The 25062-nt window shown below is 32.6% G+C and overlaps 2 protein-coding genes across 6 annotated transcripts in view; one reads left to right on the top strand and one right to left on the bottom strand.

The window, feature by feature from the left end:
• Positions 1-9799, top strand: part of LOC117781169 (arf-GAP domain and FG repeat-containing protein 1) — a 28031-nt gene extending 18232 nt beyond the window's left edge. Inside the window, exons 2-5 of one of the 2 annotated variants that reach the window (XM_034617914.1) lie at positions 3363-4228; positions 7781-8011; positions 8074-8483; positions 9256-9799. In XM_034617914.1, coding sequence (XP_034473805.1) covers positions 3363-4228; positions 7781-8011; positions 8074-8483; positions 9256-9294 — 1546 coding nt within the window. In that variant the 3' untranslated portion in view covers positions 9295-9799. Of the gene's footprint in view, positions 1-3362; positions 4229-7780; positions 8012-8070; positions 8484-9255 lie in introns of both variants that reach the window. The other variant, XM_034617913.1, reaches the window with a different exon arrangement.
• An 840-nt stretch (positions 9800-10639) lies between these two features.
• Positions 10640-24472, bottom strand: LOC117781168 (cytoplasmic protein NCK1). 4 transcript variants are annotated; one of them, XM_034617909.1, is made up of 6 exons: positions 23945-24471; positions 17135-17743; positions 15984-16188; positions 15065-15410; positions 13849-14301; positions 10640-12767 (listed from the first exon to the last, which is right to left on the bottom strand). In XM_034617909.1, the coding sequence occupies exons 2-6, from the start codon at positions 17655-17657 to the stop codon at positions 12558-12560; spliced, it is 1737 nt and encodes a 578-aa protein (XP_034473800.1). In that variant the 5' UTR covers positions 17658-17743; positions 23945-24471; the 3' UTR covers positions 10640-12557. The 4 variants fall into 4 exon arrangements, with proteins under 4 accessions (XP_034473800.1, XP_034473799.1, XP_034473801.1 ...); XM_034617908.1 differs by having other exon boundaries at positions 17135-18154; positions 23947-24471; XM_034617910.1 differs by having other exon boundaries at positions 17135-17740; positions 23947-24471.
• Between the last annotated feature and the right edge of the window lie 590 nt (positions 24473-25062).

The following is a 25062-nucleotide window of genomic DNA, read 5'->3' as shown; positions in this document are numbered from 1 at the left end:
TTGTTGTGTGTTTGTGGAGGGGCAACTTTCACTTTTTTTTCACTCGAGTTACAAAAATAGCTGCACTTGGTTGCAGCTAACAAAGTGCGTGTGCATGCTTGCAACACACACAGATACACACACTAACACACACACACTTAGAGCAGCTGACAAGATGGCAACAAACTAACTAACAACCACTTGGCCCAAACAAACTAAATTACTAACTGATTTCCATTTTGTTGCCTGATTTCCGCTCGACTTTTCTTCTCATTTTTTTCGCTAACGGAAATGCCAGCAAAATTGAATCGTAACTGCATTATTCCAAAACCACTTAAGGTCTACACTAATCGAGTTTTTGCAGCACAAAGTGCACTCATTAATTGAATCACTTGTGAGTCCAGCGTAGGATGCGTTCCCTTTGACAATGTGCACAGCCTGCGAAAGGGCATTAATTTAAATTGAAACTAAAATTGAATTAGAGTTGCAGACAATGCACTTTGGCTAAGTGACATCTGCTGAGTATAGCATTTAAACAAGTTTATTATTTAGAAAATAAGCGTTTAGTAATCATGTAAAAATTAACTTGATTCTACATTTATGCTGAGGAAAAATTGAACTTTTTTTCGATCACTGTCCACTTTTTCCGTAGTTTTCCCTTGGCACTTTTCACAAAACTTCAAATTGTCATAACTTTAACAAATCTCAAACGATTTATTTGCGGAATGTCAAATTTATCATCTGTTGTCCTTTTTTTTTTATTCTGCATCAAAAATTTAAAATTTAATTTTTTTGACATTACTGTCAAGTTTTTCCGTATTCCTTAACCCTGACCCAAGAAACTTTATCTTAATATTCAAGATCTCATAATTTTGTCAAATCTTAACCGATTTCCTTGCGGAATATCAATTTTGTTATCATTTGGTCTCTATTTTCATTCTGCATCGAATTTGAAATATTAATTTTTTTTTGACATCACTGTCAATTTTTTGCCATATCAATCCTAAACCTTCACTCCAGACACTATCTTAATTTTCACATTGTCATAACTTTGTCAAAACTCAACCGATTTCCTTGCGGAATATCAATTTTATCATTATTTGGCCTCTATTTTCATACTGCATCAAATTTGAAATATTAGTTTTTTTTACATCACTGTCAATTTTTTCCATACCTGGTCATGAACCTGCACTCCAGACACTATCTTAATTTTCACATTGTCATAACTTTTTCAAACCTTCACCGCTTTCCTTGCTGAATATAATTTGGATCACTATTTCGGCTCTATTTTGATTCTGCATCAAAATTGGAAAACTTCAATTCAATTGGACAAAAATGTTTCATTTTTCCGTACCTAATCCTTAACCCTAACAATACACACTATATATTAAACTTTAAACTGTCATAACTTTGTCAAATATTTATCGATTTCCATGCGAAATATCAATTTTTTCAGTATTTGGCCTTTTTTTTCATTCTGCATCGAATTTGAAATAATAATTTGTTTGATATCACTGTCAATTTTTTTCCTTATCAATCCTGTACCTGCACTGCAGACAATATCTTAATTTTCACATTGTCATAACTTTGTCAAAACTCAACCGATTTTCTTGCGGAATGTCAAATTTATCATTATTTGGTCTCTATTTTGATTCTGCATTAAAATTGGAAAATGTATTTATTTTTTGCCATCACTGACAATTTTTTTCAGAAACTTCAACTCGACTGAAAATTGTATACATACGTGTATGTACTTGATTTTATTATCTTTAGCATCTTCGTCATTTTGCTTGGCATTAGAATTATGCGAAAAATGTGATCCAAGCTCTCGCTTTTCGCCCCCGTTTCCCAGCTGTGTCCACCTCCTTCCTCGCTTCACCACTTCCTCCTTCCTTCCTCCACATTTCTTCTTGTTTTGTCTCGTCTCGTCTCGTCTCGTCTCGTTTGCCATAACGAATTGGCGCTGTGAGCCACTGAAGCGTTCATGTGAAACGTCCAGTTTCTTCAATATACATATGTAGATACAAATACAAAAACATGGCTATTATATGTATGTATTTGTATATGCCACATATGATGTTGCTGTTGTGCCCGTTTCGTTTGGGAAATTCGTGAAAAACAGAAATTAGCTTCTAGAGACGACGAGGCAAATTCACTGTTGCCGGTTTTCGCTTTGAGTTTTCATTTATGGTTTTCGTTTTTCTATTGCTTTTATTTGTTGTTTTTATGCTTCTCCTTCCACTTGGCGTGGTCTAATTGCACTCGGCACCAAGGCCGATAATTAATTTGTGCAATTTACTGAAATTGAATGCCCATTTAGCGGGTCACTCTGACCCGATTGAAGTGTTGACGTCGACTGGGTATCAATTAACCCACCTGTTTGTTAACTGTTAGTAACAGGAATCGACAATATGAATTATTGTAGTAAGAGTTTTCATACGTGAAACAAATTATCTGGAATAATGTGAAAATTTAGTTATAACTAATATTGCGGAATGTTTATGATACAACTTTAAAGTTCATTTTTAATTATTATTAAATTTGGTTCTTAATTATTTATTTCTTAAATTTAAACTCAATCTTAATAAAGTCAACAAAGACTCATCTTTTTATTTGTAGCTATAAACTAAATATTTATAGATTAAAATTAAATTTCAATAGTTTTTAATAATTAGCTTACTTAAATTTAAAAAAAAAAGTATATTTTTTGATAATAAATCAGGAATATAAAATATCAAAAAATGACAAAATATGTAGAGTAAAATATTTTTTATTTTATAGAATTTTATTTCCAAAGTATTAAAAAAAAATGTCAATAAAAATTCAAACAATAAAAATATTTTAAATGATATTTAAGATTATAAATAACATTTAATAATTATCTTATACCTTTTATTTGGATAAAAATTTATATATTTAATTTTTGATAGAAATCAACACATAATTCTCATCTCATTTATATTTGAATTAATAAAATTATGTTGTTGGAATAAAATTCAAAAAAATAAAATGCTTTGTAATAAAATAATTTCCTACTACATTTTTTTCAATAATTATAATTAATATTAAATAAAAACACGTTATTAATTGGACAAACTGTTTTTTATATAAAAATCGAAGAAAAATCTCTGATAACTTATATTTTACTTACAACAAAACCTAAATTATGTTGTTGGAAATGTATTATAACAAATACCAATAATAATAAACAGAAACCTGATTTCACAAATAAGTTAACTATATTTAAATAAAAATACGTTATTACTTGGTCAAACTAAAATAATATTTTAGTTTATTATATTTAAATATATAAATATGTTGTTACTTGGTCAAACTGCTTCTAACCGGATTTGTGTTCTCTTTTTGTTGTTGTTGTATTTTAGACGCGGCCTGACGCCACCACATCGAGTGAAATCCATATCGATGGCCACTTTCACACAGGAAGAGCTGGACTTTCTCCAGGCGCACGGCAACGAGCTGTGTGCAAAGACGTGGCTGGGATTGTGGGATCCGAAACGGGCCACACCGCAGCAGGATCAACGTGAGCTCATGATTGATAAGTATGAGAGGAAGCGGTATTATCTGGAGCCGGCAAGTCCATTAAAATCGCTGGCCAATGCCGTCAATCTGAAGCAAACAACGTCGTCCAACAATAATAATAATAATAATAATGATAATGCACACAATGGCTACAATGGTCACACTGGCCACACTGTCATCTCGCAGTGCAATGGTTATGCCAGCATTCATCTAACACCTCCGACTCAACAGCGCACAGCAGCCAATGGTCTGGCCAAGACGGCATCCAGCACAACGGCCATCAGTCGTCCACAGCATCATCATCATCACAATCAGAATCTAAATCAGCACTCGCATCATGATGCGTTCAACGGACTGGGTATGGGTATGGGTTTGGGTTTGAGCAGCCTCAACAGCGCCGGCTCCACTTCCACGGGCGCCCTTTCAGATACGAGCAGCTGTGCCAGCAATGGATTCGCTGGTGACTCCGATTTTGTGGCCGACTTTGGCAGCGCCAACATTTTTGATGCCACCTCGGCGCGTTCCACTGGCTCGCCGGCTGTCTCCTCGGCCAGTTCCGTTGGCTCCAGCAATGGTTATGCCAAAGTTCAGCCCCTTAGAGCGGCACATCTCCAGCAACAACAACAGCAGCAGCAACATTTGCTCAATGGAAACAGCTCAGAGAATTTTGCGGATTTCGAGCACGCGCCCATCTACAATGGAGTTGCAGGTGAGTTGATAATTATCAAGTTTATAATCTCCTCGTCCCCCTCGACACTCTATGTTTTTGCTCAGCAATCTTTACTGTTGTCAATATACAAGTTTTCAATCTAATTTTTAAAATTCATTTTTAATTCTTTGCTTGGCAAATAAATTTGGTTTTAAATTTTTTTTAAAAATTGCAAGTTAACCATTAAACTTAATTTTTATACCTTGAGCCCATTGAAAATGGAAAAAAAAAGAAGGGTGTCATGTGTTTGGCAGAATGTATGTAACAAGTATATTTATTCCGGATCTGGATCAACAGCCGAGTCGATTAAGCCATGTCGGTCTGCCTGTCTGTCCGTCTGTCTGTCCGTCCGTCTGTTTGAACGCGTCGATCCCAGATACCATAAGAACTAGAGACTTTAAACTTGGTAAGTAGATTCCTGGATACCTTACGCAGAACAAGTTTTTTTTTTCTTTTTGGATCGGACCACTATATCATATACCGCCATAGGAACGATACACCGAATATAAAGTTTTAGTATGGAAAACTTTTTTGTTTGTTGAGATATCAAAACCAAACTGATAGAATATGCTTCCGTGCTGGTAATATATATTCTGACCAAATTTGATTAAAATCGGTCTACTATATCATATAGCTGCAATAGAGACGCTCAATCGAAAATTAAGTCTTAGTATGAAACAATTGTTTGTTTTTTGAGATATCTTAATCAAAATGATAGAATATGCATTTAACTTGGTTTTGTCCATCCTGGCCGAGGTTCGTTCAAATCGGTCGACAATATCATATAGCTGTCATAGAACCGTTCGGTCAAAAATCAACTTTTAGTATGAAACAATTTTTTGTTTTTTGAGATATTTTAACAAAATTGTTAGAATATATCTTTAAGTTGGTTTTGTACACTCCTACCAAGTTTGGTTTAATTCGGTTCCATTATCATATAGATTATTTAAAAGTCAAAGAGTTATCAATTTCAAAAAGAAAATCTTCAATCTAATAACCAAAGCTATATTTTTTATTGCTTGGAAGATAATTCTTGTTTTCAAATGTTTTTTTTTTGTTTAGTTCAATCTAACAAACTTTTTTTATATTTAAAAGTAAAAATATAATACTCATACACGAATTTTAGGCAATTTTTGGGGACCATATCTGTTATAAGCTTTAAAATAAAAATTCCCTCATTTTAACTAAAGAACAATTTAATTTTAAATTTAATGAAAAAGAAAAATAAATAAAATTTTGTATTTAAAAGTCAGAATGTAACACATGTTTTAATTTTTTTATAATAACAAAATGTTTATCTAAATAACTATTCATTCGTTATTATGTTTAATTTTAAACCTATAATATTTTCAATAAAATTGTTACTTTATGACTTTTAAATTAAAATACAAGTTAAATTATTAGAATACAGATTTAATAAAAATTAAAAAAAAAATAAAACTAAAATGTTCAGATATTTTTTCACAATGTTTAATATAGTTAAAAATTGATTTTATAATTGTAATTTTTGGTCCCTGATTTAGCTTAGTTTCTTTACCTTAAAAGTCCATAATACACACACACTGAACTGTCTGCCACTTGTTGCAACAAGAATCAATTGCTGAATCAATCAATCAATCAATCAATCAATTATTCCGCTTGGCACTCGCAATCATTGAGCATTTCGAGCAGTTCTCAATTCTCGCTTAAAAATTTGAAAATCTCCCGCATTCACAACAACAATCGATGATAATCGATAAGCGCATTCTATTCGAATTATCGATTGCCAATTATCGTCCTTATTTGCCCTCAGCGACTAGCTATTTCCCATCAAAGCCAACGTTGTCAGCTTGGAACGATTGGAGCATGCCAATTCTCAATCCAGATCCATTTGAAAGTATCTCAGATGTATATGAGCCACAAAGGGAGGCTTCACTGCCAGCATACTGCTTGCAGACACTGTGGAGCGATGAGTCAAGTCAGCCGAAGATATTGGAAGAGAAGATTCCACAACAAACTAGCTCGGTCCACTCTTTGTCTGCCAAATCCTTCTGTTCAAGCTGCGATGATTCAGGCGATGATTCTTTAGCGGCATTGAGCACAACTCTGACGCCAACGAATCCATTTCTGCCCTACATCCTGCAGAGCTCGTCGAGCACATCCCGACGCAGTTCCTTGTTCAGCTACGAGGATTGCCACACAGCAAAAGAGAAAGATACAGATACAGATACCGAAAGAGAGGCAACAGATACAAACAGCAATATTTTAAATGCCTATTACAATCCATTCTTTACGTGGAGTAAGTTTATGACCTTTGACTTTTGAGTTTCCTGCGTTGCGTTTGGCTTGATTTTGTTTTTTTTTTTGGCTTTTATCAGGGACCGTAATAAAAGGAATACTTAAAATACAATTTAAATTTCTGGATTTTCATCACAAATAATTTGTTTTATATAACAAAAAAACTAGAAATAATTAAATATTCCATTTATTCATATATCCTTTTATATCTTACATGAAAAAATTATAGATATGCTATTTTTATATAAAAAATTGTTTACTATAAAAATTAAATACACAAGTTATTTACCAATAATTAAGATTTATTTTACAACTTCTAAATAAAATGTTGTATTTAAATATTTATAAAGAGAAAAGAGTCAAACTAATTTATCTAAAAAAAAACACATTTTTAATAATAATTTATTTTTGGATATTTGTTTTTTTATTAACACTATTAAATTAAGTTTATATTGTAATCTAAAAACAAAGTTAGAAACAGAAATTTTAATTTTATTTGGAAAAATTAATACAAGATTTAGAAAAAAAAAATTCTTTTTCACATAAAAGTTATTTTCAATTGACAATCCAAGGTTATTTTTGATATGCTTATCTATAAGCGAATGAATTATGCTTATTTTTGATTTGAATTACAAAATTAGAGATAATAAATTAATTCTAATTTTTATTTGGAAAAATTGTAAAAAGAATTTTTTTTAATTCAAAAAAAAAAAAGATTATTTTAGGAGCTAAAATTTTAATTTCTTTTAAATTTGTATTTAAATATTATTATATTACTTAGCGCAAAATAAAAGTTGAACATAATTTATATAAAATAAATTTAAAGTAAAATATTGAAAATATTAATGTATGCTGTTCAGGAAAACGCTATTTTTTTTAATTTTAAAAAAATTTAATTTTAGGAACTATAATATTAATTGCCTTTAAATTTGTATTTGTATATTATTATTTTACTTAGCTCAAAATAAGAGTTGAACATAATTTATATAAAATAAATTTAAAGTAAAATATTGAAAATAATAAAGTATTCTGTTCCGAAATAAGTCATTTCGAAGATACTATATCTAGAACTTTCTCTAACATCCAAATAATACTTTTAATCTTATTGTTCTTACATGCGTTCCCTGGTTCTTATTGTTTTGTGTTTTGTTTATATAGTTGTTGCTGGTTTTGTTGCATTGTTGGTTTGACTTGACTTGAATTCCTTGCTACCATTTTGAGCAGCTTAATTGCTTAAAGAAAAAGCCGATTAATTCTTTAATCTTTAACTTGCAGGCGCCACACTGCAGAGCAGTCAGCTCAGTCAGTCGACGTTGGGTCAGAAGAACAGCCCCAAGGGAGGCAGTGCACCCAGCGCGGATCGCTATGCGGCACTCAAGGACCTCGATGAGCAGCTGCGTGAGTTGAAGGCCAGTGAAGCAGTTGCCACAGTTGCCACAGAGGCGCCAACGCCAACGAACAACAACCACAGCAACACACACATTGCCGACGCCTTTGGCAGTGTTGGTAAGTGTTTCTTGAATACTTGAAACGAATTGCAAACTAATTAACTGTCTAACTTGCAGCAGCTGTTAATCCTTTCAAGAACCAACAGCAACAGCAACAGCAGCAGTTGCTCATCAACCACGTGGTGAATCCTTTTCAGGCAAACAACAATAACAACAACAACAACCAGAACCAGAACCACAGCACACATCATCAACATCATCAACAACAACAGCAGAATCTCTATGGTCAGCTGACGCTTATACCAAATGGCTATGGCAGCAGTCCCCTTCAGAATGTTGGCCAACAGTTGATGCAACCAAAAACAGCAGCAACAACAACAACAACGGGGCCACATGCCAGTTTCTTTAATTTCAATAATAATGGCTTTGCTGTCGCGCAGGGGCTGCCCAATGGCTGTGGATTTGGCAGCATGCAGCCAGCTCCTGTCCTGGCCGGCGGAATGTCCAGCGCTTTTAATAACCCATTTGCAGTGAGTATATTTCTCAAGATATCCCATACATGTTTCGACCAAAATTAGGATTAATGCATAAGAAAAAACTAAACTTTAAATTTGAATTAAAAACTCTTTGTCCTGACTGACTCACAAATCGTTGTGCACAAAATAGTATTATATAAATTAAAATTCTTTTATTAATGCCAAATTTCGACAAAAATTAGTATAAATGCATAAGAAAATACTTAACTTTAAATCAAAAACTCTTTGTCCTGACTGACTCACAAATAGTTGTGCACAAAATAGTAATTTATAAATTAAAATTCTTTTATTAAATCGGAAGTAAACATCTTTAACCTGTTCTAATTTCACTTTGGCATAATTTTGCGATTTTAATTTGTCTTTAATTTGTAAGTCCGAAAATTAATTTCTAATTCTTTTCATTTGTAACTTTGCGGAGAGCATAACACTTTGTCTTACCATTGTATTAAATTTATTTAGATTCTAGGAGTGTATATTAAAATTTAAAAAAGAAGAAATCAAATTTTTATCGTAACTAGCACATTTAATCAAAATTGAAAATAATTATTTCAATAAAAATTCAAGCAATTCAACTTTTCCCAAAATTAACAAAGTAGAATTTTAATTTTTTTGGGCCTGATATGTTTTTTAGTTGAAGTTCCTTATATTTGCATAGTTTTTCATCCTTATTTTGGGTGTTTTCTTGTTTACTAAAAGTTTTTTTTTATTTGTGAAAATTTGAATTTTACTGAAATTTTCATTATAACTTTTCTCTCTCTTTACACAGGCCAGCGGCGCCATCAATACCAATAATCCATTTTTATGAGATCCAGACTCGATCGGCAGGACGAAGGACCAACAACATCAAACAGAGCAGCACACAACTTGGCTAAGACGCAAGGAGACAAAGAAAATAAAAAGAAAAGAAGAAATTTGAGAAGAAAAGCCGCTGAACAAATGCAAAAGTGAACCGAAATTAGTCCATTTTACGAACAATAGCTATAATAATCTACAAAGTAACACAAGTTATATATATATATAGTATAGTACATCCATATACATATGCGTATGTACACACATGCTGAAGATGGATTCTCAAAGTTGAGAATCAATTGCGACAGATCGTACAATATATACATATATATCTATCTATCTATATATATATATATTCTTTTACAAGCTAACTCTACATATATTTATACGGCGATTAAGATATTGTCTCCAAATATATATATATATATATATGTATACATATAGAATATTGGCGAGTAACTAAAGATTTGTATTTAACGTTGCCTTTAGCATTCTACAGACTTTTTACTAAACTAAAACTAATCTTCTCCGCGTTGAGCATCAGTTGTCGTGTCAGCTTAACTTAAACCATAATATATATATATAAATATATAACATAATATTTATAACTCAAGAGAAACTACTAATACAGTTAATTCTAAGATTTAATGGTAGCATCATCATCAGATTTGGTTTAGTTCTGTTTCGTTTTTTTTATTCGTTACACTTTTTGTTTGTGTATCTTTAAATTGTAAGTCGAAAGTAACTGAAATAAAAAGATCGTTCGTCACATCCTTTTAGCTCTCTTTCCCCCATTTTCCTGATTGTTTAAGAAAAGCTATTGATTGTGTGGCCTTAATAAAATTATGGAACTGTTCATTAACCATATAATATCATGCATATACCATATAAATTTATAAATAACATATATTATTATATAAATACGAATATATACATACATATATAAATAAATACATATGCTTTTGTACCTAAATTCAAAATGCTTCTTGTTATCGATTCATAATACAACACACACACACACTTAGAAGAAATGTAGAGTTTGCTCAACACAAAGTTAAAGTTTGTTAATTGCGATTCAATATATATATATAAATATATATATATATCATACGGCTTACTGGATATATATGTACATATATAAGTAATTCATTCATATGGCCTACACAAGTCCAAGTCCAATAAGAAGCAAGAATTTTTCCATTTTTAGCCTTAATATGTAAAACATTATCGAAGCCTTAAAATATATTTAAAATTACAAATTTCAATAAAAGCAATGAAAATCATGAAATCATCTTTTATTCATTATAATATATATAGATGGGGGTATGGATGGAGGAGATTAAAAACACTTTGGTTTATAATTTATTTGATGTATTTTTATTCATTTCCGTTTCGGTATAATTTCTAGTTTGTTCTCATCATGTTTTGTTTTTTTTTAGTACTAGTTGTGGTTTAGCAATTATTTAAATTACTATAAATTATTTAAACTTTATATTAATATGTATATGTATATAATTAAAAAATTCGCATTTGAAATAAAGTCGAAAGTCCGTTTTGCGGTTTTTGAACCATCTTCAGCGCCCATTTAAAGCAACTAGCTTTTAAAAAAAAACTCACCATCTTCGTATCTACTTCTCACTATTCTCTCCCATTTAAGCTCTAAATCAAAAAAACAAAACCAATAGTAATAATAATCAAAGAAAATAAAACGAACGGCAAACAAAATGTAATAATTAAACAAAATTAAAGCTGGAATCGCTGTGTTTCTATACTTATTATAATAAATAAGAAGTTAATTATAGGTCGAGTCTAGTAAAATATATAAATAATAATGTATATAAGTATGTGAAAGTGTGCTTAGTTTAGCATTGCATTGCATCATCATCAACTGTACAGTATGGCTTATATGCGTATATGTATATTATTTATATGTATTATAGGGTTCTTTTGGGAGGTTAGGGTTAGGGCTCCTCTCATGTGATTCATGGTGATTCGTACGATGATTATGTTTTTACTAATTATGCGGCTAGAACAGCTATTTGCAGATATTATTGGTATTTATTTTGTTATTATGATTATATCGTTAGATGTTAATTATATTTTTGTAATAACAAGAATGACTGGGGGGGCAAGTGATGATAATCTTCTTCATATCTTTCTCTTTAACTATCTTCTGGCTGAGGCCCAGAAACCAAATAATTTAGGTTTGCTTCTCTAGAAGCTTTCTAACCCGAGAGCTGTGTTCGGTTATTGGTGGTTTTATTTTTTTGTTGGGGGTGCTGTTAATTCCGCTTATATATATTTACATACTCCAAGGTATCGGTATGATTTTGGTATATGCGGTATTATTATATAGCCCGGGATTGAGCATTTTATAGGTATACATTGTATGGTTTACAAAGCAATTGCAAAAATACACACATACACGCATGGATAATAGACAAATGGCTTTTTCTTCTTCTTCACTTCACACCTCACACATACGCACACACACATACATATAGATCTACAAATCAAGTACAAGTATTTTGGGAATTTAAAAGCGCTTTTTTTTAAATGTGTACAATATCGTAATTTGTAATATCGTATGAGTAGAGTATGTGTTAAACTTTTAATGCATTTCGACATCTAGAATTGTGTTTAAGAATCCTTTGGATCTTGTTCTTTAGCATTATTTTTTATCTTTTTCCCTAGTTAAATGGCGTTACAATAGTTTACAAAAAGAAGCGCAATCACAAAATTTGTAACTAAAACCGAAACGAGTTGAAAATTTTGAAAGCGAGCCAATCTCGAAGCGTTAATTAATCATTAATATTTATATATATATGTGGTAAGTAATGTAATTTTATAAAAGTACAAAAAGGTCTGGTTGTCTATTACACTGCTCAGCGAATTAATAAATTGTTGTTTGAATTAAATCGCACTTAACAAACCGATTTATATATACACAATACATATACATTCGGTATGTTGTCAAGCCTTTGAATTTAGCATACAACTGAAATTTGAGACAATGCGTTTACATTTTTCACAATAATCTAGCCATAAATGTATGTAGTATGTATATCATTGAAGTTATTTTTGCTGCTGTTTTATGTTGTTATTGTTGTAGTTGTTGTTGCTGTTGTTGTGTGCTGTTGCTGTTCCAGTTGTATTATGTATATTACGAGTAATATTATAATATATATATATATATATATGTCCTATCTCATGAGATGCATCGGAGTCTCTCTCTCTGCCTGCCCGCATTTATTTATGGTATTTTATTGACCGCATTTACGTGCCATTGGCCTTTGGCAGCGGCCGCACCAAATATAACTTCTCGCCCTGCTTATTTGTATAGATGGGCGCTCTTTGGTAGTGATCGACCAGTTGATCCAACGAATGAAACTTGCGCTGTCCAATGCAGTACATATTCTGCTCCACATGCACACGGAAGTGCTTGTTGCGTCCGGGAGCCTTCAGGGATACCGAATAATCGCCCATCTGCAAAGAATATCAATTAGTTAACATATGCGAACATCTTTGTATGCATTATACTAGGAAATATACAGACTGCAAGAATTAAGTAATAGCTAGCTTCTTTCTGCAATCAAATTTAATTAATTATGTAAAAAAAAATTTACATTTGGATCTTCGTTTTGATTTTGATGGTAAGAGTCCCCCCTTGTGATTTTTTCACTTTTAATCAACTACGAATATCGTAATTAGTATAAACCAACACTTTAAAATTTATTCTGAGATACTTCATTTTTTTCTAAAAAATCATGTCAAATTTACTAAAAATTTGGACTTGTTAAGTTGCTAGTTCAAAGGTTTGACAAACCTCAAAACGTCATAACTCTGGCAAAACTGATACGATTTTTAAGCGGAATGTCATTTTGATCATGGATTGGCCTTTTTATTCATTCTGCATTTAAATATTATTCATTTCTTAAAAAAAATTATTTTTTGCTAGAATTCGATTTTGATGCTAAGGGTACCCCCTTTGAAATTTCGAAAATTCAAAATTTTAAATCTCAAGTTTTTACTTTTTATGAACTCATATCGTAATTAGTATAAAACAACACTTTAAACTTCAATCGGAGACCTTTCACTTTCTTGTAAAAAATCATGTCAATATTAAGAAAAATTTTGACTTGTAAAGTTGCTAGGTCAGAGGCTTGACCAACTTCCAACTGTCATAACTTGATCAAAACTGACACGATTTGCAAGCGGAATGTCATTTTGATCATGGTTTGGCCTCTAAATTCATTCGGTATTCAAATTTAATTCATTTAGAAAATTTATTTATTTTCGACCAAAATTCGATTTCGAAGCTAAGGGTCCCCCCTTTGAAATTTTTAAAATTGAAAATTTTAAATCTCAAGTTATCACTTTTAATCAACTCCTTATATCGAAATTAGTATAAAACAGCAATTAATCATGTCAATATTAAGAAAAATTTTGACTTGTAGTTTAAGTGCCGAAATACGAAGCGTATCGGAATCAATATTTGTTTCGGTTTGATTGCCTGCTCAAAATTTCTTACTAAAAATTTGATGCATTTTGTAAATGGGAAACTCACGTTAGTCTCACTGTCTCTGATAAGGAAGTCACCATCGTGTCCATGTCCATTGAGGACGGTGTCGCATTGGCTGCGTGTGATGGCGCCGTAGTACCACGATTTGCCCGCCAAATTGGGACGCTCGATGGGCTGAGATGGCTGCGAGTTGGGTTTGTTGTTGCCCTCGTTGCGACGCTCCATGGAATCGCCAGGATTGCCGCCATTGCCGGAATTGGCGCCATTGCTGGCGGCATTGCCGTTGCCAGCATTGCCACTGGTATTGCGATAGGGTGTGGCCAAGTAGTCGTTCAACTCTTGTAGATAATTGCGTGGAACTAAACCGACTTGGCCCTGGTTGTTGCGTGCCTTATACCAGTCTGGATCGGAGGCGGGCCTATCGACAATCTCCAGGCGATCGCCCTTCTCAAACGACAGCTCTTGATCATTGTTCGACGTGAAACTGTAGAGCGCCACCTGCAATTCAAAATCAGAGAGTAAAGCGTTAACATTAATTGTATTGAAAAATATTTGTATTGATACACAATTTTCTCTACATTTTGAAATAATTAAAATATTTTTTTTCAAAGAAATAAAATTTTGATGATAATTAAAATTTATTTGAAGATTTAAGTATGACTTATTTTAATCCGAAGTCTCAGATAATTACGGAGTTTTAGAAAACCATAAAATTTATGTAAATATTTTGTTTTTCGAACCGAACCTTTTATTTTAGAAAGCGGTTCGGTTTAGGTTCGGGTTCGAAAAGTAAATAATTTGAAGGATTCGGTTTATGATCCGGTTCAGGCTGACTAAGAACCCGAACCGAACCGGTTCTACAAGGTTCGGTTCAGAACCGGTTTGCAGCCTTGATTATAGTAAATCATAGCTTAGTATACTTAGTATATTCAAAGGCTTAGGTTAATACTCGTTAAATAAATATTAAGCTGTTATATTTATATTAAATATAATATTGTACATAAAAAAAAAAAATATGGGGCATTATTTTGCCAATTTAAATTTTAGATTTAGTGAATTTAAAAAAAGGTTTTGACATTTTAATCAAAGATAAAACCAAAAACACAAAAATACAATAAATTATTTAATTGAAAAGTATTTTTTTACCGCGATTGAGAGTAAAATTATTGTAAAAATTTACATTTGTGTATGTATCCACTTTTTTTTATTGAAAAATTATAGAAAATATTTGGAAAATTAATGAATATGCTTTTGGACGTACCACAATATCAAGGACATTCTCCGCCATGGCGTAGGTGTGTATCTCACCATCGTTATCACAATCTTCGGTTGTGTAGTTGCTGGGGAACCAGCCGACAGAGTTGCCACTCTGGCCACGCCACCAGCCATCGTTTGACTTCTCGAGGATCAGGATGCGGGTGCCTTTCGTGAGCGACAACTCGTCCGGCTGCTGGGCCTGATAATTGTACTTGACAATGGCGCTGCCAATGGCCTCAGACGGATCCGGGGGCAAGCGTCGCGACATGGTTGGACTCTCGATTTGACGTGAGGGCGAACAATTGGGCAGCGTCTTCGAGCCTGATCCCTTTTTCACCTTCTTCTTGATACTGCAAAACAGAAGATATTCAAGTAATGCATAAACTAAAATTAGTTATAGTTCGGATCAAGACTAAAGTGACTATGTAACAGGGCTTATAAAGGGTAGAGAGTCCTACATTTGAATATTTTGGAGGGGCTCAACACTTGCCGGAGGGAGGAAAGGAAGTTTTCATTCAATATATCTATATATCTATATATGTGTGTGTGTCAATCGGGCGGATCGTGCGGTTAAAACAATTTCTACTCGAAAATCAAATGAAATAAAGCAAATAACATAATTGGTTTATACAATACAAAAGCCGAAAGCGTTTCAAAATTATTTACAATACAAAATACAGAATAATTAATAATGGAAAGCATAAAGTAGGAGGAAACAAACTCGACATATATATTTTTTTATTTTTTTTTTTTTGCTTGTCTTATTTCTGCTGAAATCAGAATAAAAAGAATACTTAAATGTTTAGTTTTAGTTTTTTTTTTTTGTAAACACATTTGGAGTTACTCGATTAATTTTGGGCAATGAATGTGCAACTGCTGCCCGGAATCGGGTGGGGGGAAGAACCGAACCGGGTAGAACGCACCTGTCGAAGAGCGAAGGCTTCTCCTTCTTCACATAGTTGCTGGGCACATAACCCGACTGATTGCGATTGTTCTGGACACGCCACCAATGCTTCGAGTCATCCAATAGCAAATAACGCTCGTTCTTCCGCAGATCCAGCTCCTGGGCCCCCTGGGCTGCATAATCGTACTTCGCTACCACGTAGCAGACGTCTTCCTGAGATTTTCCTGCAAGCGAATAGACAATAACATAAACATTATTTGCTTATTTTTATCCACAATGTCTTAGCTATGTTGTGTCAAAACTTCAACCTTCTAGCTCTTATGGTTTGCGCTGTGCAATGATCAGTCAGTCATGTCAAGCAATTTTATATACATAGATTTACAAATACCTCCGCACTTATCTTTATAAAAATAATTATAAAATACCTTAATTTCAATTCTTATTTAAAAAATCATAATTTTTTTTTTTTTAGTATAAAACATGTGATTAAAAATGATTTTTAAATATTTGAAGTGATAAACGGAAAATTTGATAAAAAAAAAATTGAAAATAATACGAAAAAATATACTTAAGCAGTTTACATATTTTTGATTGACCATTATGAAAAATATTGAAATTAAAATATTACTTTGTTTCTAGTAGACAACATTAAATGATAGCAAATACAAGATTCTTCCAATTATTATGATAATTATCTCCATTTTCGATTTTTTTTAGAGTAGATTTTCGAGCTAATTTAACATTGAATTTGACTGAGACTCTAGATTAATAAATATGATAAAAATTTGAATTAAAATATATTCAATATAATTGTATATAAGATTATCCCTTTAATTCAGTTATTTTTTCATTTATGATATTATTAAATAGAGATTCAAGATTTTGTATGACATAAAAAATGTTTTCGCATTCAAATGTTTAATTTTATGGTACAAATTTAAATTAAAATAATAGGTTCTTTGTAGAATACCCCATTTAAAATAGTTTATATAAGATTTTCCTTTTAATCCAGTTTTTTCCATATTTAATTTTTTTTAGTACTGATGACTAAAATGAAAAAAAGTGTTGCTTACAGGATAACTTATTTAGTAAAACCATTTCTAAGATGACTTGCTTAATCATACTTTATTTATTGTAGTATGTAGTAAAAAAGATATTCTCGATTCTTACCGTGCTTCATGTTGCCCGCCATTGATTGTGTTGCAGCGTTGTTGCCAGCGTTTGCTCCTGCTCCCGCTCCCGCTCCACTGCAACTGGAGGAGTTACCGCTGCTGCTGTTGCTGTTGCTACCGCTGCCGTTAACGCTGCTCAGGGGATAATCGATGAGTGTCGATGATGATGACGCTGTCTGTCCGAAGGTGACACTTTTGTGCTGGGCACTGCAACTGGATGCTGTCGATAGTGTGCGATGATGTTGCAGCTGTTGTTGTTGTTGTTGTTGCTGCAGCTGATGTTGCTGCTGTTGATGTTGCTGCTGTGACAGCGACGATTGACGCTGGTGATGAGCTGGTGACGAGCCATTTGCCAGTTGACGATATGAATTCTGATAGCTCTGATAGCTTTGATAGTTTTGATGCTGTGGCAGCTGCGGTGGTGTTGCTCCTGCTGTTGTTGTTGTTGCTCCAGTGTTGTGTCCAGTGGAGGAATTGGAATTGGGGATGTTGCGCGCAAATCGCTGTGGGTATTCCAACATTCCAGTGTGGCTCCTCAATGGCTTGAGAAGCGCTTCTTCTTCTTCTTTACTGTTGTTGTTGTTGTTGATCCCGCCTGGGTGACCTGGGCAGCAACTTTGGGATTCAATTGCTACTTCTCTTTTTCTTCTTTCTTGTTCTTGTCAAACAATTTTTGCAAAATGCAACAACAAAACAGGCAACAAACAACAATAGCAACAAATTGCAGATAATTTCAAAGCTTGTATTTGCTCATAATGCTGATGATAATGATAATGAAGATGCAGATGTTGTAGATGTTGTTTAATGTATAAGTTGTTGCAATTGTTGTTTAAGTTGTAGTTGTTTCAAAGCTTTATCATTTGTAATAATGATGATGTTTATGAAGTTGTAATGGTGTTAGTTGTTGTCGATGTTGATGTTGTTGTTGTAGTGGGTGAAATGTTGTAGTTGTTACTGTTGTTCTTGTTGTTGCTGATGAATGCTGCATGTTGCCTTTATTTGCCAATACATATTTCAGCTGTTGTTGTTGTAATTGTTGATGTTGCAATTGTTGTTGTTTTTGTGTTGTAGCAGTTGACGCAAATTAAACGTTTACGAATGCGGCGAGAATGCAAACAAAGATGTGAAAGAGAAAACGCAAAATGAAAGAGAAACAAGAAATGTGAAGAAAACGCATTAAAAACAAAGCTCTGATTGTGTGAATGCATGTGTGTGTGCGTGTGTGTGTGTACAGTATGTCAAGTAATTGTTTTGACTAAGAAAAAAAATGATTAATATATTTATTTATCAAGTTTTATTTATCGACAGGTAAAAACAGTCGATATATAAAAATCTCTTAAATAATAATATAATAAAATGAAAAAATTTGATTAAAATAAAATGAACATCTAAGGAAAATAACATTTTCAAAAATATTAAACCAAATAAATTTAACAAAGTATAAAAACGGTTTTGAAAAAAATCAAAATTAAACCAATTCATTTTTTAAGTAAAATCCTATTTTTTATAGTATATTTAAAAGTTAAAAACTTCAAATTCAAAAGATTGCAAATAAAAAAATTACACTGTAATATAGAATATTTAACTAAAAGTCATCAAAAGAATTATTTGTATTTTTATATTTATTTAATGACAATTAAGAACAGTTGCCCTAGTGATATTTAAAATAAAGACAGATTTATAACTTGATTCTAAAACTTTGAAAAATTATAATAAATAGAGAAAAAATTTTAAAATGATTTTCTTAAAAAAAAAAAAAGAACCTTTTCGTTTACTCTTTCTATTTTTTGCCTAAGGCAATTAAATATGTTAATATTTTTCTGTGTCAAAACAATTACTTGACATACCGTACATATGCACATATATTATGTGTTTGTTTGTGTGTATAATGTGTGTGTGAATTAAAGAAGCATTTGTGAGAAAGCAATTAAAACTATTTATGACCTTAAGTGCTTAATTACATACATATAAATACATATACAAATATGTTAAAGAAATACAATAAATAATTGGCATAAATAATTGAAAGAAAACAGACCTTTGGGCAAGGATATTAAAACAGTTGGCAGTGTGAGGGATGATAATGATTAATGTTGTTTATGATGATGATGATGTTGAAAATGAATGTAATGGAAATGGGTCAACAAAATGTGATGAAGTATTCGTAATTGAATTCCATAAAAACAAAGCGAATGGAGGACGAGCTTTAATTGAAATTTGTGCTTTGATTGAACAACAGCATCGATAACAACAACACATTGTCCAATCTCCAAGTCAACGTAACTGAGATTGAAACTGGCACTCACTTTGTGTCGATGAGTCACGAACAGGAATTGAAATTGGAATTGGCTTGTAAACTATCGAAACTAAAGACCAACAGCAATACTCGTATTTGACCAAAATAAATGTGGGACAGACAAGCATAAGAAAAGCGTAAGAAAGACCAGAGAATATGAGGTGTTTTGTCTGTTTACGTAATTAACAATTCTCCCAGAGAGACACAGAGAGAGACGGAGCATTAGCTAAAGGCCTCTAAAGGTTGTTGGCCAAAAGTGTTGTCCAAACATCTTTTTTCCGTCAAATTTGGCTTTTTAAAAGTTCCATTGCGGCAAAAAAAAAAACAAACAAAATCATCAAGCAGCGAAAATTTTTAAACTTTTAATAAGGGATTAAAACCGTAATCGCATTGTTACCTTTAACCGGTATTAACCGATTGAAATAAGTAATCGTTACTGAAATCCTTACCGAAACAATTATACCGAAGCCCAAAAACCGAAATGGTATTAACCGTTATAACCGGTTAGCAACCGATTTATTTATAATGGTTAGTTTCTGTTCAATAAAGCATTAATTTGAACTACACTGTAATCGTTTTTCACACTAAGATTTATTTTACATTTGAATAACGATCTAATCAGTTGGCTCTTTTTTAAGATCAAAGAAATTTTGTTTACTTACAAACATTTTTTTAAGACTTTTATAACTCTTTTTTGTATCGAAATCGTACCGTTATTTCAAAACCGAAATAAGCAAAAAACGATTAACCTTTACAAAACCGATATACAAAGACATAACCAAAACCCTAATTTAAACCGAGTTTCGCATCGTATTTACTATCGCATTTATTTCATACAGTTTTAATCTTAAAATTGTATATTTAACAAAAAAAGTAATATGAAATAATATAGATACATATTAAATTAAATAATTTTTTCCTTACAGTTTTCAATTTAAATTGATATATAATTCAAATTGCATTTAAATAATTTTAAACAAATATCTAAAATAAATTGTATTTTTTCTTATGCAAAATTTTGGTCTTTTTTTTATATCTTTTTCCCACTAAAAACAGCTTTTATTGGCAGCACTGTTGCCCATAGCAAATAAAAAAAGCAAAAACCAAAGTCAATGTCAATATGTCAATAGCCAAAAGACCACAGAAAAAATGGCCAATAATTAAAGATCAATAATCATGCAGGCGAAAAGTCAGTTACCTCCGTCTTCCCACTTCTAGACACGTCCAAGTTGAAGGTCGATTCAGCTGTGAGTTGTGCAGCTTAATTAGTTGCCTACTCATAAGTCATTTGAAGTATTTTACCATGAAATGAAAATGTTGTCATCAGCGATAAGAGCTCTGCTGTTTGGCAACACAAAATGGAAAGAGAAATAGAAAATGCGACATGGGAATCGTGTTCGTTTAGTGAAGGCGAAAGTTTTGATAATTTGGACAACGAAAGAAATATAGCAAATAGATATGATTCTTTCTTCCGTATCTCAACGTAAGCATTTCCGTCAATTTCAGTGTTTGTTTTCACTCTGGCCTCGAGAGAAAGCCGAGAGCGTAACGACAACGAAAAGAACCACTAAATAGATTTGCTAACTGGTAACCGATGAGGGCCAAAACCAAAACTGGCAAAAATACAAGGCCGACAAAATAATTGTTTACACAAAGTCTAAAAATTCACACATACAGTTAGTCATGTGATTGTTTTAAAGAAGAAAAAAATCATAGCTTTTTTACTTTAAAATTAAGTAAAACGAAATCAATATATTTATTTAAATTTTTAAGTTATTCTCACAACTATAAGCAACTATATTATAGCAAGAATCAAATATAAAAAAACTGAGAAGTCATTTAATTTTGCAAAATATTAAAAATGTACCTAACTATTTTATCTTTACACCACAACATATTCAATATGTTGATTCAAGATAAATCCCAAATTTTTGTTGTTTCTTGAAAATTATTAACCTAACTCACAGATCTTTCTTTGTTATTAAAAAACAGCCAGCATTTGAAAGTTTTTGTTTACAAAAATCACCCGGATGAGTCATTTGCCAATATTTAATCAAAAATAAATTCGTTGAAAGGTTTAGTGCATAATTCCAGGAAGTGGAGTATCTTATTTTGCATTAATGAATTGTAATAAATTGAAATATGACTAGAAAATGAGTCGAAACTGATCAGAAAAGCGGATAATAAGCAAATCTTCATGAAGATCCGTATAGAGTATCCGTATAGTGGATATAAATCCTAGTCATTGACTACTTGATTTTATAAAATGAAATTAATCATTAATTATACGAGTATATTTAAACATTTTTACTTTATACATTACAGCAAGTTAATATACTGATAACTTACTAAATTGAGTCTACTATGACTAGTTTACAATAAATAAATAAATAAATTAGTCAACTGTAGGCAACGCTTGGATGGTTTCTATTTATGGTCATTGAACTTTTTGAGAGCAAATGCGTCCAACAATCTTTGTCGCGTTGTTTGTTGCCAGTTGTTGTTGTTGTTGCAAAGAAACATTGCCAAGGTAGCGGGGATTTGCTTTATTTTTTTCTATGTTTTTTTCATGTCTCGGAGACAGTTCGTCAAAGAGAAATTGAAAGAGTTGCACGTGCTCGTTGCTGAGTTTATGAGGCGTAAAGTTGTTTTTTTTTTTTTTGTTGTTGTCAGCGAGCTCTAGGGGATGCTCAGTGGGGAAGGGTGAACGAAGGGGGAGAGGTGCAGCAGTGTTCGTTCCATTCAACGATCTAAGACGCACTGAGCATATCAAGAAACACTCAAAACTGGCCCTCAAATTTATTGAAACAAATTGAAAACAAAGCAATGGGATTGCTTATGGAAAAATCGGGAAGTGGAAAGCGGAGGGGAAAAGAAACGGGAACAAGCTCTTAAATCACACAGAAAATAGGCCAACGAAATGCAACAAAAACAACAAAAACATGCGTTATCTGTTGATGTCTTGTGTGTTGTTGTGCTGTTGTGTTGTGAGCCAAAAGGGCAGCCACAAAATAACTTGCAACTCAGAGAATATAAACATTCAGATATGTACATAAATCTCTGAGGGCAGACTCTATATAGATCAGCATATCTGTCAATGCAATTAAGAGGGCTGACTCTCTACACAGTATGTCGGGTAATTGTTTTGACAAAGATATTGAAAATCACATACTTCTTTTTTTAAGCTCTTAATTTTTAAATTGTTCCAATAATAAAATAAAAATTAAAAATAATATAAGATTTTCAAATCAAATCGAAACGAGCATCGGTTTCAGTTAATTGGTTTCGTTTAATATTAAAATTTTAAAGCGAAAATTGTTATATTTCATAGCCGAAATAACCGTATATATGAATCGGTTATTTAACGGTTATAACGTTTTGAATAGTTTCGGTTACTCTGTTTTGGTATAACAAAAAAAGTCTTATACTGGTTACGGTTTCAGTTCAGGTTACCAAAATTTAAACGGTTAATACCGGTTAATGCTTACGCTTTTAATCCCTAATTATAGATATTGTTTATTTTGTCAAAATAACTCATAGACATACTGTAGATCGCTAACATCATCTCTCAATGCATTCAACTTGAGTTGTTGTTGTTGTTGTTCTGTCGAATGGGTTCAGTGTTAAAAGAAGCAGAAACCTGTGTCATGTGGACTGTGGGTTGTGGGCTGAACCAAGTCACAATAGACAAACGGTGGTTGTTTGCCCTCGAAACGGCAAATAAAAAAAGGGGACAGGAAATGGGTGCAAGGAGTAGAGGAGAGCAGATTGCTGACACATATAGCCACGGGCGGTATTCCGGACATGGTTACCAAAATCTCAGATGAAAACACAAGGATGGAACCTCGAACAGGCGTTGCATAAAAGTCAGCAAAAGAGAGTGGGAACAAAAAGTATAGAGAAAGAGCGGAAAGCAGAGAGAGCACAGTGGCGCATTGGGGGTTGTTGCTGTTGAGCACAACACCCAACGATAGACTGAATGGGAGAGAGAAAGTGACAGATGAAGATGGCAATGCAAAGAGAGCAGCAGATGCGCAATTTCAACACCCATACATACATAAGCATATCTGCATGTACAGTGGCTCACAGCTTAAATGACCCACTACATTTGTGCCTATGATTTGTTTTTATTGTTCAAGACATAGAAATATTTTTAAAAAATAAAATAAAATTTTTGTTACTTCCCATTAAAATCTAAAATGCATTTAAAATGTAAGAAATATGTACATAAGCGTTGTGGGTGAAATAAGCTGTGAACCACTCTTTGTATTGGTGTTGTCCTGGCAAAGTACCGTTGATTATGCGATGTCGCGATTTGCGTGTGTGTGTGTGTGTGTGTGTGTGTGTGGGTTGAGAGAGCAAACCAAACATAACAAATGAGAGTGACTTTAAAAGAGAGTCAGTTAGTGAGAGAGCGAATAACACACACAGAGAGACAGCAAAAGAGAGACAGAGAGAGCGAGACACAAAACAGGAGCTAAACAGGAGCAGCCGTATATTTTGTGTGTACCTACCGGAGACGAAAGTTTTTTGGCGACCGCAACGGCAACGGCGATGACAACGTCGGCGACGACGACGACGACAGCGACTCCTAGCAGCAGCCAACGGCCCCAGCCCTTTGTGAAGCAGCAGAAGCACTCATGTAAAAATGTACTTTCTTTCACTTGCAGCAAACAATATGTGTGATTCCAATTTTCCAGGCGATTTGCCAAAGTGTATTGCACTTTACACACGTTCACAATAATAATAATAATACTCTTTTAAATGTACATTATGTGTACATCTGTTCATGTGTGTGTGTGTGGTTGTGTGTGTGTATATATTATGTTGGCCAGTTGAAAATCACACAAAAACCGACGATATTATTTGAGTTTAACACTTTTCGTTTCAATTTATTAAGCAACAGCACTCTTGTGCATTTATTTACTGCAATTTAATACTTTTTAAGCAATAATTCGCGTTTAACTATTAAGTTTTTTAAGCAATTTTACCGGAGCTACTTCTTCGTCGCTCTCTACAATTTCGATAGTATTTGATGTCGCCCACATCGATATATCTGTATCTACAGCATCGAGTACTTATCATAAACAGCTGTGGCATCGATACATTTGCTTGTGCTAGAGATGATATATCGTTTCTTGTTAAATATCGCTAAGGTTTTTGATTAATTTGCAATAATTGAAAAAAAAAATCAAAATTTGAATAAAATATATCAATAACTTTCAACAAATAATGTTCAACAATTCAAATAATGTTGTGCAGTTTAAACAATAATGCATATTTAATGGTTTATATATACATCGATAGATTTGATTAATTATTTATTAGAGTTGGGATTTCTAGTTCAATGTGCTGAATAAGTTCACTTGTTAATTTTTCAGTCGTAAGCTAAATCAGTCACTTAGTTCATTATTCAGTTGGTCAGTTGTCATGAACGAAGATGAATAGGTCATTCTGATCAGTTGGTCATTTGCTTATGAACGTCGAGACCGGTCAATTTGTTTAACTTAGATGATTTCACAACCGCTCTTTTATAGAAAAAATTATTTAAAGCTTATAATTCGAATATAAAATAGAACTTAAACTGGCCTTGCAATATTTGCAAAATTGAAAACAGAACTGCGCTTTCT

The sequence above is a fragment of the Drosophila innubila genome, assembly GCF_004354385.1.
Source record: "Drosophila innubila isolate TH190305 chromosome 2L unlocalized genomic scaffold, UK_Dinn_1.0 4_B_2L, whole genome shotgun sequence".
In the NCBI taxonomy this organism is placed as follows: domain Eukaryota; kingdom Metazoa; phylum Arthropoda; class Insecta; order Diptera; family Drosophilidae; genus Drosophila; species Drosophila innubila.
Note: the sequence above shows the minus strand (reverse complement) of the source record. Positions and strands in the feature narration are given on the sequence as shown.

Coding starts and splice junctions, on each gene's coding strand:
- LOC117781168 (XM_034617909.1), bottom strand. CDS start 17,657: ATGTTGGAATACCCACAGCGATTTGCGCGCAACATCCCCAATTCCAAT. Junction 15,411..15,983: donor AAGCCTTCGCTCTTCGACAG/GTGCGTTCTACC, acceptor TCTGTTTTGCAG/TATCAAGAAGAAGGTGAAAA. Junction 14,302..15,064: donor AGAATGTCCTTGATATTGTG/GTACGTCCAAAA, acceptor TTTGAATTGCAG/GTGGCGCTCTACAGTTTCAC.